This window comes from Nilaparvata lugens, chromosome 3, assembly GCF_014356525.2.
Source record: "Nilaparvata lugens isolate BPH chromosome 3, ASM1435652v1, whole genome shotgun sequence".
In the NCBI taxonomy this organism is placed as follows: domain Eukaryota; kingdom Metazoa; phylum Arthropoda; class Insecta; order Hemiptera; family Delphacidae; genus Nilaparvata; species Nilaparvata lugens.
This window is the reverse complement of record NC_052506.1, coordinates 24,315,872-24,330,085: the sequence shown is the minus strand read 5'-3', so window position 1 is coordinate 24,330,085 and position 14,214 is coordinate 24,315,872. Positions and strand designations below refer to the sequence as shown.

The 14,214-nt window shown below is 36.0% G+C and overlaps 1 protein-coding gene across 1 annotated transcript in view; it reads left to right on the top strand.

Annotated features, from left to right (window-relative positions):
• LOC120350367 overlaps positions 1-14,214 on the top strand; it is a 130,153-nt gene that overhangs the window by 42,800 nt on the left and 73,139 nt on the right. The window contains exon 2 of the mRNA XM_039423361.1: positions 8,092-8,164. Coding sequence (XP_039279295.1) covers positions 8,092-8,164 — 73 coding nt within the window. The remainder of the gene's footprint in view (positions 1-8,091; positions 8,165-14,214) is intronic.

Sequence of the window (14,214 nt, the reverse complement as noted above, 5' to 3'; positions counted from 1 at the left end):
TGAATGTTACTGCTGGACATGTATTCTTGAAAGAATGGTAAAATCTCATCCTAGTTGTCAAGTACATCTAGAATTTATGACAGTAAGAAGTTTGTTTCACTTAAATCTGGCAGTGTTCGTTGTGTGTACAACCCACAATTCTGCATGTACTTCACATCGTTGTCAAGAACATGTTTCAGTTAAATCTGAGAGTAAGATATTCATTTCACTTAAATCTGGCAGAAGTTCGTTTCACTTAAATCTGTCAGTAGATTGCCTCTCTCTCTCTCTCACATATCTCTCTCTCTGCTATTAATCATCAAATAGATCATGACTAAATGTAATTGAGCATGACTGAATGTAATTAGGCATGACTATATTAACAGGAGCATGACAAGAGAGAGAAAGAGAGAGGGTATCATCGTTATCATCTTCTCCTCCTTCTTCTCCTCCTTCTTCTTCCTCTTCTTCTTCTTCTTCTCCTTCTTCTTCCTCTTCTTCTTCTTCTTCTTCTTCTTCTTCTTCTTCTTCTGCTTCTTCTAGAGAGAGAGAGCCTCTTCTCCTTCTAAGGGGGCGGTGGAGGGGTCAGGAGAGGGGCGGCAGGAGCGGGGGAGGTGGGGGGAAGGTAGGATGGGTGCGGGGGAGGGGAGAAGGGGAGAAAAGTCGTAAAAAAGTCTCGCAAAATCTGCATTATGTATCTACTGGAGTATTCCAATAATCGTTTGAAAGATTTGTTGGACAAATATAATATCAAATATTATTCTGTTTTTACTGACAAGAAAGCAAGTATCACTGAGAGATTTAATCATACAATCGAATGAAAAATATATCGATCTTCAACTGAACGTGGGAGTAAAAACTGAGTTAATAAATTGCAAAATATTGTAGATGATTATAACAATACAGTACACAGTTCCATTGGAATGCGACCCAAAGATGTAACTAAAAAACATCGTAAACACATTCTAGAGTCACTAAACTCTGCTTTTAATAGACGATTCGAATTGAAAGAGTTGAAACCAAAATAAAAGCTAGGTGACATGTAAGAATTTCCAAAAAGAAACAGATATTTGATAAAAAATAACTAATGAATTGGTTGAGTTATGGCCTATCCTTCCTTTCACCTAAAAGGGGCAGTGTTGAGTTATGGCCTATCCTTCCACTCCAACAAGGGGCAATGTTTAGCTATGGCCTATCATTCCTCTTACCTAGAAAGGGCAGTATTGAGTTACAGCCTATCCTTCCTCTCCTACAAGGGGTGGTGTTAAGTTACGGCCTTTCCTTCCTTCTACCTAAAAGGGGCAGTGTTAAGTTACAGCCTACCCTTCCTCTCCTACAAGGTACAGTTTAAGTTATGGTCTATCCTTCCTTTTACCTAAGAGGGGCAGTGTTGAGTTATGGCCTATCCTTCCATTTACCTAAAAGGGGCAGTGTTAAGTTACGGCCTATCTTTCCTCCCCTACAAGGGGCAGTGTTGAGTTATGACCTATCCTTCCTTTTACCTAAAAGGGGCAGTGTTAAGTTACGGCCTATCGTTCCTCTCCTACAAGAGGCAGTGTTAAGTTATGGCCTATCCTTCCTTTCACCCAAAAGAGTAGACCAACCAGGTTTCTCAGGCACAAGAATACCCTATATTTATGAAATTAGTGAGGCTCAAGAACCATCATAGCTCACCCACCAAAGCCCTCCCTTTGGTGGAGTTTTTTGAGGTACTGGTCAAGATGGTGGGGATCACTGCACATTTTTTGGCCTCAGATTGAGAGGGAATGTGGGAGGGATCTTTCGATGTGGTAGGGATGGCAACTCTCAAAGGAACTGTAGGAACTGTTCAGTGTGGGTGGATTTGGTGAAAGGATTGGTGGATAAGGTATTGGAGTTGGGAAGGATTACATTGACATATAGTAAGTTGATGGAGGATTCAGAAATATTCCAGGTGAAGGAGACAGAGTAGTTGGAGTTGAGTTGATTGAGGAAGTGGGAGAGGGTATCATGTCCATAAGCAAATGAGGAATATGTCGTCAATGAAACGGAGCCATATCAGGGAGGATAGGGTTTGTTTGGAAAGGAAATCTTGTTCAAGGAGGCCCATGAATAGGTTTGCATAGGATGGTGCCATCTTGGTGCCCATCGCTGTACCCTGGGTTTGAAGATAATATTCATCTTCAAAACTGAAGGCATTGCTTGTGAGCACCAGTTTGGCAAGGTTTACTAGGAAGGAGGTTGAATGGTCTTGAGGAAAGGAAATGCTCAAGGGATTTTAAGCCTTCAGAATGGGAGATAGAAGTGTAGAAGGAGGCTACATCAATGGTAACAAGGAGGAGTTGTTGGTCAGTTGGGAGGGTTGTGTTTCTTAGGATATCTGTGAAGTGGAAGCAGTCTCTGATATGAGAGGGTAAGGAGGCAACAATGGGTTGGAGGTGGAAATCAACAAGGGCAGAGATTCGTTCAGTTGGGCTATTTATGCTTGAAACAATGGGACGACCAGGATTGCCTTCTTTATGAATTTTTGGAAGAAGATAGAAGTGTGGTGTGTTGGGAAAGTCTGGCAAAAGGATGTTGATGTCTGAGTCCGAGAGGCCTTCAGATGGTCCATATTGCATCAGGAATTTGAAGACTTTCTTTTGGATTTGTGGAGTAGGGTCAGATGGCAAGAGTTGATACTGTTCAGGGTTGGTGAGTTGCCGGTTGGCTTCATTGATGTAATCTGTGGTGTTCAGTAAGACTACAGTTGAGCTCTTGTCAGCTTTGGTGATGGAAATACTGGGGTCAGAGCGAAGGTCCTTGATGGATTTGAAATCTTGGAGTGTGAGGTTGGGGGTTGGAGTGAGGATCACTGCAAATTTTTTGGCCTCGGATTGAGAAGGAACGTGAGAGGGATCTTTTGATGTGGTAGGGATAGCAACTCTCAAAGTGTAGGAACTGTTCAGTGTGGGTGGAATTGGTGAAAGTATTGGTGGATAAGGTATTGGAGTTGGAAAGGATTACATTGACATCTAGGAAGTTGATGGAGGATTCAGAAATATTCCAGGTGAAGGAGACAGAGTAGTCGGAGTCGAGTTGATTGAGGAAGTGAGAGAGGATATCATGTCCATGAGCTCTATATATAGGGAGAGAGAGAGAGAGGGAGAGGGAGAGAGAGAGAGAGAGAGAGAGAGAGAGAGAGATATATATTTTAAGACATTATTCACCATAAAAACGACATATACTCCACTCCTAAGGGTGGCTGCCACAATATATATATATATATTTATATATATATAAATATATCCATATTGCCACAATATATATATATAAATACTGTCACGTGGTATTTTAGCACCACAAAATATTTTTGAAATGAACTATTGAACTTTAATAGAATTATAAAATAGAAAGGAAAGATAGCCTAGTCAAAGTACCACTCAGGTAAAATCGAATGTTATTAGTGATAAAGATTAATAATATTATCTAAAGCGATAAGAAAAACATACATAATTGTAATTCAACAATAATGAGAATCCATTGGCAGAATTAAAAATTATAAAGTGGCTTATTTATTATTGGCAGATCATAGAAAATAAAAGTTTGCATGTACATTTGAGGTTAGAATTGTTATTTATGTTTTAAAATGAATCAATCAATCTAGGATAAATCAATAGTTATTTGAATCAACATCTAACGAATCAGCTGATTGTTCGATCAACCAGTATAAGTTGAATTATAAAGTTTACTCACAAAAGATGTATTATATATACTAGGGAAGGTTTATGTGAGTAAATAGGGACAACTATTATTGCTGCATGAGTATTTATTACAATCTAAAAAAGTACGAAAACCAAGAGTATACAAAGCTCATATGAAAAATTAAATGTACACTGCGTGATAGTATTGTATATCACGATTAATTTATTGGGATAATCTAAGATAATCACTCCATCTATTTATATAAAAACTTCTTATTTATCTTCCCATAACAAAGTTGAAGAAACCCTGAATCTGAAGTAACCAATTGTATTGAGTCTTGCTAAATTAGAAAGCCAATCATAAGGAAGCTTACAAATCGTTCAAGGAAGAGATGAAATTTTTCTGGAAGTCACTTCTCTTTGGCTTGTGATCCTGATCTGTGAGGACGTACATGGAAATTAGGGTTCTTTCTTCCTGTTAAATTTTGAAATTATCAAGCCAATCCCTTTTTTAAATGTAAACTATTTGTAATTAATGTTTATTCATCTGTGAACTCAGTGTTATTAAAGAGTTCTCAATTATAATCTGTTCCCATAAATGTATCTTATATACTGAAAGAAATCTATAAGGAATCTGGACCACGTGCAAGCCCAGCTGAGACAAAAAGGACCTGCATAATTAATTATTGGAAATATTTAATTTACTCTACAAGACCTCCAAGAACATCATTACTGTGAGTGTTTAGTTCAGATGAGCTTGTTTTTTAAAGGCCTTTTAATAAAAGTTGGGAATTGATCAAAGCGCTATATAAATTAATTCAAGTTAAAGAAAATTCGCAACGTGTTGAGTGCTATCATATAGTCTATAAGAACGTTTTATGCAGTCATTTGATTTATGTAGGAAGCTTACTTCCATGCACGGCACGAACTCATAAAAAACCCTGAGATTTTTAAATGTTATTTTTAGTAATTATTATTTGCTAATTGATCAAAGCATGTCCTATTAAATCTACAGACCAAACAGGTTTTAAGTTGTAGAATTCTGAATTGACTTGAAGTCCAAGTATCAGTATTAAATATAATATATATATTTTTAAAGCTTTATATATTTAAAAAGTACCACACCACATATGAATGGTTGGCAATCTGAATCTTTACACAATGGCTTCACAATGTGGGACTCTATCATAAGAGATAACCCCCAAGGAATCACGTCTTTACAATATATATATATGGAGAAAGAGAGAGAGAGACAGAGAGAAATCTATATTCAGAAATTTATTTCATGGTGGTGGGTGGGGGTGAAAGCTATTTTTGGGTGCGGGGTGGTGGTGAATGACTGTGGGAGGGGGAGGGGTCGTAGGATAGGTGCGGGTGGTGGTGAGAGGGGGAGATATCTCCAGAAAAAGCTTCCCAGTTTCGGTAGTAATCATCTACTATTATGGTGAAAAATTCTGCCACACTCACATAACTTTCCTTGCTCATTGAACTGTAAGACTCATTCTCAAATGAGAATAATTTAGAGGAATGACAATTGGCATCTACATTTAAAACTATTATCATACTACTGTATATACAGAGTGTTTCAGAAGTAGTGTCAAACATTTCATGGTATTGTTCCAGGATGATAGGAGTCTACAAATGTCGTATTTAGACTCTCCAAAACTCAGCAGTTATCCTTATAGCTGCCATTTTGTTTTTCTCACTTGAGAATTTTTCTCAAGAACGAAATGTTGTATTGATCTGAAATCTGGCATAAATATTTATGCTATAAAGACTCAACTACAGTATATGGAATAAAATAAAAAAATTTCGAAGTAAATTTTCAAAATGGCGGCCATTCAAAATTTTTGATTGCAAATTTCACAAAAACCTTCCACTTGACAGAAAATTTACAATCGACAAAGAAGTTAGTAAATTCAATCAAGATTTCAAGGATACCTCATTTATCAAGATTGGTCAGAGAATAACATAGAAATTATTTATTTTCGTACAGCATGCATGATCATGAACAAACAAGAACATCTGAAAAACATTGTAAGATGAGCTGGATGGCCATATGGAGCCATACCGAGTTCCAAAGCTTCATCTTGAATACAATTGCAATCGGATAGTGTAATATTGATGTTTAAATAATTGTGAAAACTGGTAGTGCATGCAATACAAAAATAATTAATTTCTCTGTTATTCTCCGACCAATCTTAATAAATGAGGTATCCTTGAAATCTTGATAGAATTAGCTAACTTTTTTGCCTCTTGTAAATATTTTGTACACACACACACCCAAAAATCATGTTTTTGGACTCAAGGGGACCTTGAAATTAGGGTAACTTAATTTTTTTTGGAAAGCAATACTTTCCTCACCTATAGGTGATAGGGCAAGGGAGGTAAAAATTGTGGTTTCTGCTGCAAACAGTACTTTCTTCTCTTGCCCTGTCTTGCAACATAGATGTACAGCGTTCTATCAGATGTTATTTTTTCCACTTTGTGCCAATAATATCGGTGTTTGTTCATTGTAAAGACATTCACAGGATAAAAAAGTAAAATTTTGTCATTGAAAAATCAAATTTTTCAAGAGTTTGAAATAATATTTACCGTAGTATAAACTGTTGGTATGAGATGAATCTTTTGGATATTGTAGTATAATTATTTTGGAGAACCAAGATGGCTGAATTGATTTCCTCAACATCTATAGAATTACAGACGATTTCATGAAAATCAACATATTCAGGCCACCATCTTGTTTTTTCATGATGACAGACTTTTTTGAGACTGCCATCATTGATATTCTAGTTCTATGCATTATTGAAAAGTCATTGATACCATTTCCAAGTCTGTGCCTTCAAGGAGTCATGAATTACACGGTTTTCCCCTTCATCAGGGTAGTATTGGAGGGACAAAAAGAAAATCCCAAGAGACCAGAAATGAGTGAAACTCCAGGCACAAATGTGGTTCAAGAGGCGGAGTCAAGGGTGGCCAGGCACTGGGCGCCCTAGCGGCAATTTGGCGACCCCTCCTTCAGCAGAAGGACCTACAAAAAAGCCAGGAGTGGAACTTACGTAGGTCACTAGACTAATCAGTCTGAAGAGACTGCCAAGCATATCACACTGGATTGCAACAAGCAACCAGGTGATGAATGGGATGTTAGCATAGGGAAAAACTCTTGGTTCTTGTAAAGGACACAGGTATTGGTTTGCCTAACTAACATACTACTTGGGAACACAATAAGCTTCGGTTGACGTGTGGGGTTCTTTGAACCTTTGGATCCTTGAATCCGTCCCTTCAAAAACAATAAACAATACAGCCTTCAATCAGATGTCATTTTGAAGCTTTGGAAATATCCTATAACACTGTGCCAATAATACTAGTGTATGTCTACTGAAAATACATAATATATAGAGTGGGAAGTGAAATATTGTCCCCAAAAAATGTATGTTTCAAGTTTTGAAGTTAAATATTAATCACAAAAAAAGTAGTCCAAATGGGTCGATTCTAACTAATATCATAGATTGGTTGATTCTAAACACTTTGGGGTAAAACCAATCCGATATCTCTCATAATAACAACAAAGCAAGCGATATAAAAATTTCTGTAAATAATGACCACCATTTGAATTTTTCAATGATGTCAAAAATTTTCGTTGTTTCCATCATCAATATTGTCATTTGGCTTGTTGTAACGAAGAGATTGAGGCCATTTGCAAGTCTCTATCCTGGTGTAGTAATGAAAAATCAATTTATAGTTCCAGCTTGTTACCTCATGCATATGTAAAAACGCACCAGAAATCATATAGGGTTTTCTTTGAAGGGCGCTGTAGACACATTTTTCGGCTTTCAGAGATTTGTATTTCAGAGATGGATATTTATATCGTTTTGAAGCTGAAGAAACGAACTATAGTCGAGGCAATGAATGCTCATAAGAAGGTATATGAGAGATATGTTTACCCCCATACTATTCTTGAATGAGCTGCGAGGTAATGGGAAGAGTTTCGAAAAAAAAGTTGTTTGGGCTTTTGAAGGTTATAACTCACAAATTATGCATTTTAGAGGAAACCTTTATTGAATAAATATTGTAGAGAGAGATTTTTAAAATTTTTTCGTTCAAAGAATGGTTGAATATTTTGAATGGTTATTGAAATACAAGCGATATATAAAAATTCTAAGAATTTTGGCAGCCATTTTGTTTCCGAGGTGTTTGCCTGTGAGTTCGACTTACAATCATCACGATCCTCATTATGCCAGACCTAAGGAAGAAATTGAGATATCTTCCATGGCTGTTACCCAAACGTGACCATGGAATGACATTTGCCCTGGACTATTACACTAGAAAGGTTGAATTTCTTTTTGATCTCTGTATATCCAATATAGTGGTGTTGCCATTTTTCTACCTTTTGGCATTTCATAAGAGAATTCTAGAATAGCAATGTCTCAATACATATTATTTTTTACAGTTTGGCGGGAAAAGGAGATCCATGGAACGTTTGCGGCAGCCAGATGCTTCAGAAGAGAATTCTGGAAAATTTTGTCAGTAGATTTACAAAATAATATTATTATAGAATAGATTAGCTGCCTTTATTTTCACCTTTATTATTTCGAGATAAGTAACTATTGTAGACATGGCGGTACTTGCAATGAATTCTGCTCAATTGGACAGCAAAAGTCAGCTTTCAGTCTTCAGAGGCCAAAGTGAGTTGGACTATTTGTCTTCAAAATTCATGTAACTGTTATCGAAAAGTATCAGAATTATGTGTCAGTGAAAATCGTCATTGATGAATCATTGTGAGTTGGTGTGTTGTGTTTGTAAAGGGCCCCATCCAGTTACGGATTTGGCTTGCAAGCCCAGTTCACAAGCGCAATCTGTTGGATCGGGCCTTAGCAAAAATCACTCTACACTACTGTAAACTTCCCATGTCCAGCTCGCTACTTTTCAAGATTGGCTGGAGTACGCTCATGTTAATAATAATTCATAGTACCTACATCTGATCTGAATACGGAATTCGCAATCAATATCTCATTTGAATGGTCTGTTTGTTTATGCTCTAGAGCTCTAGAGTATTGGTTTAGCTGAAATTTCATCCATCTTGAGAATTTTGTTAATAATAATAATAACTATTATTATAATACAACTATTACACTAATAACAGTTATTATTATTATTGATGGATAACTATAATTTAAATTATCATTAAATCATGAGGTTATTATTTTTTCTAATGTTTCAGGTTGTTTTTCTAAACAATTATTTCTCCCACCTCTATGTGTCTTCCTTATAGATTTATTACATCTTCAATTGAACATTGTGAAAAGTGACTCCACCTGAGGGTCCTTTTCTGTCTAATTTTGATATAAAAGGAATGTACTCACCAGCTTCTTAGATTTTTGTCCCTGGCTGGATATGCCTCAGTCTGTAGAGCAGGTACTTTAGGTTTTTTGGCATCAGTCTTTTCACGCAGCATGCACTAATTACATCACGGCTTAGTTTCCTAATGTATCACCATAATTCATCACAGCCAAGTTCAACCACGCACTTCAACCGACAACGAGAGTCTCAAGTAGAGTCTAGAGAAGAGTCTAGAGCAGTGAACGAAACAGGCCAAGCTCTGTTACAAGTCACTGGGAGGGATGACGTAGCCGAAAAGATAAGAACCTCCCTCAAAGTGATGGTGATGGGGGGTGAGGACATTTAATTGAGTGACATATATAACAGAAATAACAAGAATCTCCACAAAACAAAATATAACATGGAGCCAGAGGGGAAATTTGGAGAACACCTTCCTGTGAGAGGATACAATAATAATTATTATAAATATAATTTTACAAAGACATTCACATCTATAGAATCACAGAATTGAAAAGAGAAAATCGTTATTATATTAGAGTTGCATGAAACAAATGATAGCTGACTGGCACCTTATCTTATCAATAGTAATTGTTGCTCGCTATCTATCAATTCGAGCTATGCCAGCCCGCTTATGAAAAGTTTTGTCACATAAAAACCCCAAATTGGCAAGGTGTTGAGTCTCAAGGTCTTGCCAATTTCTAACCCATGCAGCACATTCCAGCCCTCACATCATGTCAACTGCAGCAAGACTAGCCAAGCATCTTCAACACTACACTACTACACTCTAGGATTGTGGTAGTACCCAATGAGAAATAATCAACCATCAATAAAAAATTGATACAAGTCTGGGTCCAAGCCCTTCGACTTAACACGTGGAATTCTCTCCACAACAATTACAATAATTAGTGAAGTTGGCAACAAGCCCCACTCACCTAAAAAAAACTCTCAAATGATGCAACAAGATGCAATACTAAATTTACTGGCCTGCCATACTCCAGCATCACCAACATGACAACATCAGTTGTGCCACAATGCCACATAAGTTTGCAAATAGCAATTCCTGAAGGCTCATTACAATTTGAGCAATCTTCTTCATGTTACATTCTGGACTCACACAGTTTGGTTCATGATTTCTTCCATTTCAATTATAACTGTTTGGAAATTTTATATCTGTGTTTATCATTCATTCTCTAGACTAACTTGTCAATACAATAAGGTACCTCTTCCTTTTTTTGTGTGTTCACTTTGTGTTCGGCTCTATTCTTTCATTTCTCCCTAATGTTTCATCTCTCTAATTTGATTATCTCACTTGCTGGCTGTGCGCTCACTCTGTGGATAATATTCTCAACTCAACTTGATAATTACTTATTGGCTGTCTCCATCTTCCAATCTTTTACTTGCTAGTTTTTCAAATTCATTGTTCTTGGTACTCCACATGCAGATGATAACGAATATAAACATCTAAATAACATCTTACAAATATAATAATAAACCTAACAAATATAATAATAATCTTAATGTGATTAATGATACTGAATTAGTTTACATAGAATATTACAGACTTAATTTTTCACAGGTTAATTTTTGTTAATATTTTTGACTCTATTCTGTTATTTGATTTATTATTTTTTAAAGCTTTTTATCAAATTTTTTATTATTTTTTTACCTGTGTTGATGATATTTTTCAATTAGTAGCCTATAAATACAACATCAGTTAGTATTGATTTGTTCATTGTGTATCAATGTGCATTGCACGTTAATTTAGCATTTTGTGCAGTTATCTAATGTAAAAATACTACTTGTATTTTGAAAAGATAAATAATTACAGACTTTAATTAAAGCTTTGGTTTCACAATGTTTCTATTTTGAAAACCAGAAGGGCTACAGTGGAGCGCACTTAGGGTGCTGATAACTGCACTGCTACATGGAGAAAGACACATAATATCTTACATAAATGTTCACATTGTCCTGCTCCACCATGATTACCATTCAGAGAACATAATAAAAATAAACTAAAGTATAGAGTACATTGAACTAGCTCAATTTTAATTTGAGAAAATATGTAATTCTCGAATTGTAAATATTATAATAATATTCAAAATTGATATTTCAAGCAATTTATTAGTTTTATGAATACTGATTGGACTGTAATGGGGCAGCAGGAGACACAACACACAATTTTATGTTTTCCAAGTTGGTGACACAATAATATAACATAAATTTGCCTTTGGAATAAGATTTAATAGAAGTATACAATACAATAATAACAATAATGATAAATAATAATTTCGATTTTCATACATTTAAAGACATGACAGATTCATGTAGTTTAGTGAAACAGTGACAAATTCAAATAGTTTTAACCACTTGCCCTTCATGTGGGTCATAGATTGTTGATCCATGAAATGAAGAGACTACAATGATGGCAACATCACATAGAGTGATTCTCGAGACTTGTGAGGGTTTAAAAGTAATGTAGAACAACGTTGTAAAGCTCTTCAAGTGGTTGGGCAAGGTTGTATAGATTTTTCCTTATTCATAATCTGGTATTTTAATGATTCGGCAAGTGAATCGCTTGAGAGCCTCATGAAGCAAGTCCAAACGCTCACAGACAGCAGGGTTTTAAAGAAATTACACTGGATAGAGATTTGTTGAACGGTATACAGCCCTGTTATGTATCTAGATGAAAGTACTTCTTGGTCAATTTTTGAAGGGTATCAGAAGAACGATAGAATTTGATTATCACCTCTTGTCCAAGAATGCAACTCTGAGAAGACATCGAGGGTCTGCTGTAATTGGCCCATCAATCTCAGCTGACATACGTTCCAACCTTGACCAGTGAGTGCCAGCCTTGTAGATGTAGTGGAATCATTGTGTTTGAGCAGCTCAACTTCTCTTTGGATCATAATCATCTTCCTTAGCTGTGATGAGCCATGTTGTCTCAATTTATTCAACTTCCAAATCGATAACTAGACAATGACTGGCTGTAACTGAATCCACTCCAACCTTCACAGAGTTTGTAGGGGTGATATGGTTGTCATTTTTTTCGAAACCATGAGACTCTATTGACGCTTGAGTCACTCCACCTGACTGACTATATCTTTCCCAATTTCCGCATTTTTCTCAATCACTTCCTTTCGTGAAACTTTAGCTAGGCTTATCACTTGCGACTGGAAGATCTCCTGCATACGGTCCAATCATGTATTCATGTTCACATATGCTTCTCAAAATATTTTGGTCGAACATTTTTCCAGATTCTCCTGATGCAATGATGACAAAGAAAAACCATGATAGGCCTACTGATAACAACAAAATGATAAGATAACAATGAAACCAATGATGAGCTACCCACATGAATGCAAGTTATATGACCTACTCTTAAAAACATTGAACAATAAACATTCAATACAATATATTATCAATTATTTTGATAATATATAATATTCCATCATATTATGCCAATGATATCATCATAAATTTCTATTGTGACAAAGTTAATTTTGTGACAAGAGGATTCTGATAGTTTTATTTATTTTGGAGGAGGAATAGGGCCATGGTTGAATTTATTTTATTAGGCTTGGAGTTTAGCATATGCATCATCATCGTTGTCAGCAACTCCACAGATTAACATCAGTGAATTCATCTTTTCTATTGATGTCATACTCTTAACCACAAATGTCTAGTTTTTGTTTACGAGTTTGAGGATTCGTTTATCTAACATTACAGTCAGCAACAACCACATCATTGGAACAATAAGCAGCTACTGGGTTGAGATGTGGTCGCTCTTCATGTAATTTCTGGAAGTGAAGATTGTTTACCAGCTTAATCTCTTATAGAAATCAACAATATTGTTATCATTAACCCACCCTTAGCATCAGTGTCATCTGAATCATTCCCTGCCACATGATCCATGGGGTGAGTTTCCTGTTGGACGATAATCTCTTTTCCCCTGCCATCCAGTTTTCTGTGACCCTGCTCTGCACGTAGCACACTGGAGGATAGTTAGTTGTTCAGTGACCAGATAGTGAACAAGCCTTTGTCAGATGGTAACGAGTTAGTTTGGAGTCAATACTATATTGTCTTGCACAATATTTAGATTCCTTATATTTATCTATCACTTCAGCATCCATAATTGCAGTATCGTTCGGAGCAGTGGTAAGAATTGCAGACCGACAAAGCAACAGCAGATTGCAACATATGAGAGCAGAACTTCATATGAGCTCTTTGAAGAGCTTGTAAGAATATTGTGGTATTTTTACTTCAGCAGGGGCAAATATATGAATTCCTCATGTTTCATTTGCTCTACCGATTACAGCTAGCTGGCACAAGTAAAAGTAAAAAAAGACATCACATAACATGTCCCAACCAATGTGGGGCATATTATATGTGCACCCACATACAGCTTCACATAACATGGCGCCCAATGTGAGGGTTTTAAATTCATGAAGAAGAAATTACTGATAGGACAGCATCACTTATCAAGAGCCAGATGGTAAGCTAACCTAATTCATCATGTCAACTTCTTCAGCAATAAAACTGATAGAAGAAGCATGAAAACAACAAGAACTTCACTGGCAATATCATCAAATTTAAAACTTATGATAAAAGAATGTGAATAATAACAATCTTATCAAATATTTTTGACCTACCCAAACAGTTTTCCTAGGAAGCCTTCCTATGTATGCAAAAATCCATTCAAATTGCCCAGGACAAAAAAACCTGTAACACACCAAATGATAATTTAAAATTATCTGTTTTCTTGCTAATCACAATTAAAAACTTGGAGCTCCAAGTTTATCTAAGTGATAGCGATAACAAGTAATACAAGTGATCTCTCGTTCAACTGTCCACTTTCCTTCATAGAAATATACTTTTTCATTCTGATATATTTCAATAGATTGTGAGAATAAACTCTTCTATCTTTTTTCACATTGTTTGACCATATTAATTTAATGATGTGTTGTGATATATGTATGAAATCGGTTAGACTCGGTAATGAACAGTCAATAAAGTGTAGTCTTTGCGATAATCATTTCTACATGGTTTGTGTGAATCTGAAAGATGAAGATTAAAGCTTCTTCAAAGAAAATGAAGATAAAAAATGGGCCTGCAAAAAATGCACCACGGAAAGAAGGAAAAGTCTTTCCACCAATTCTAGTGTTGTTGAGGAAGATTGCTTCATGTCAACCATTACCAAATTGATCAAACAATATAGACAGGATCACGTTGCAAT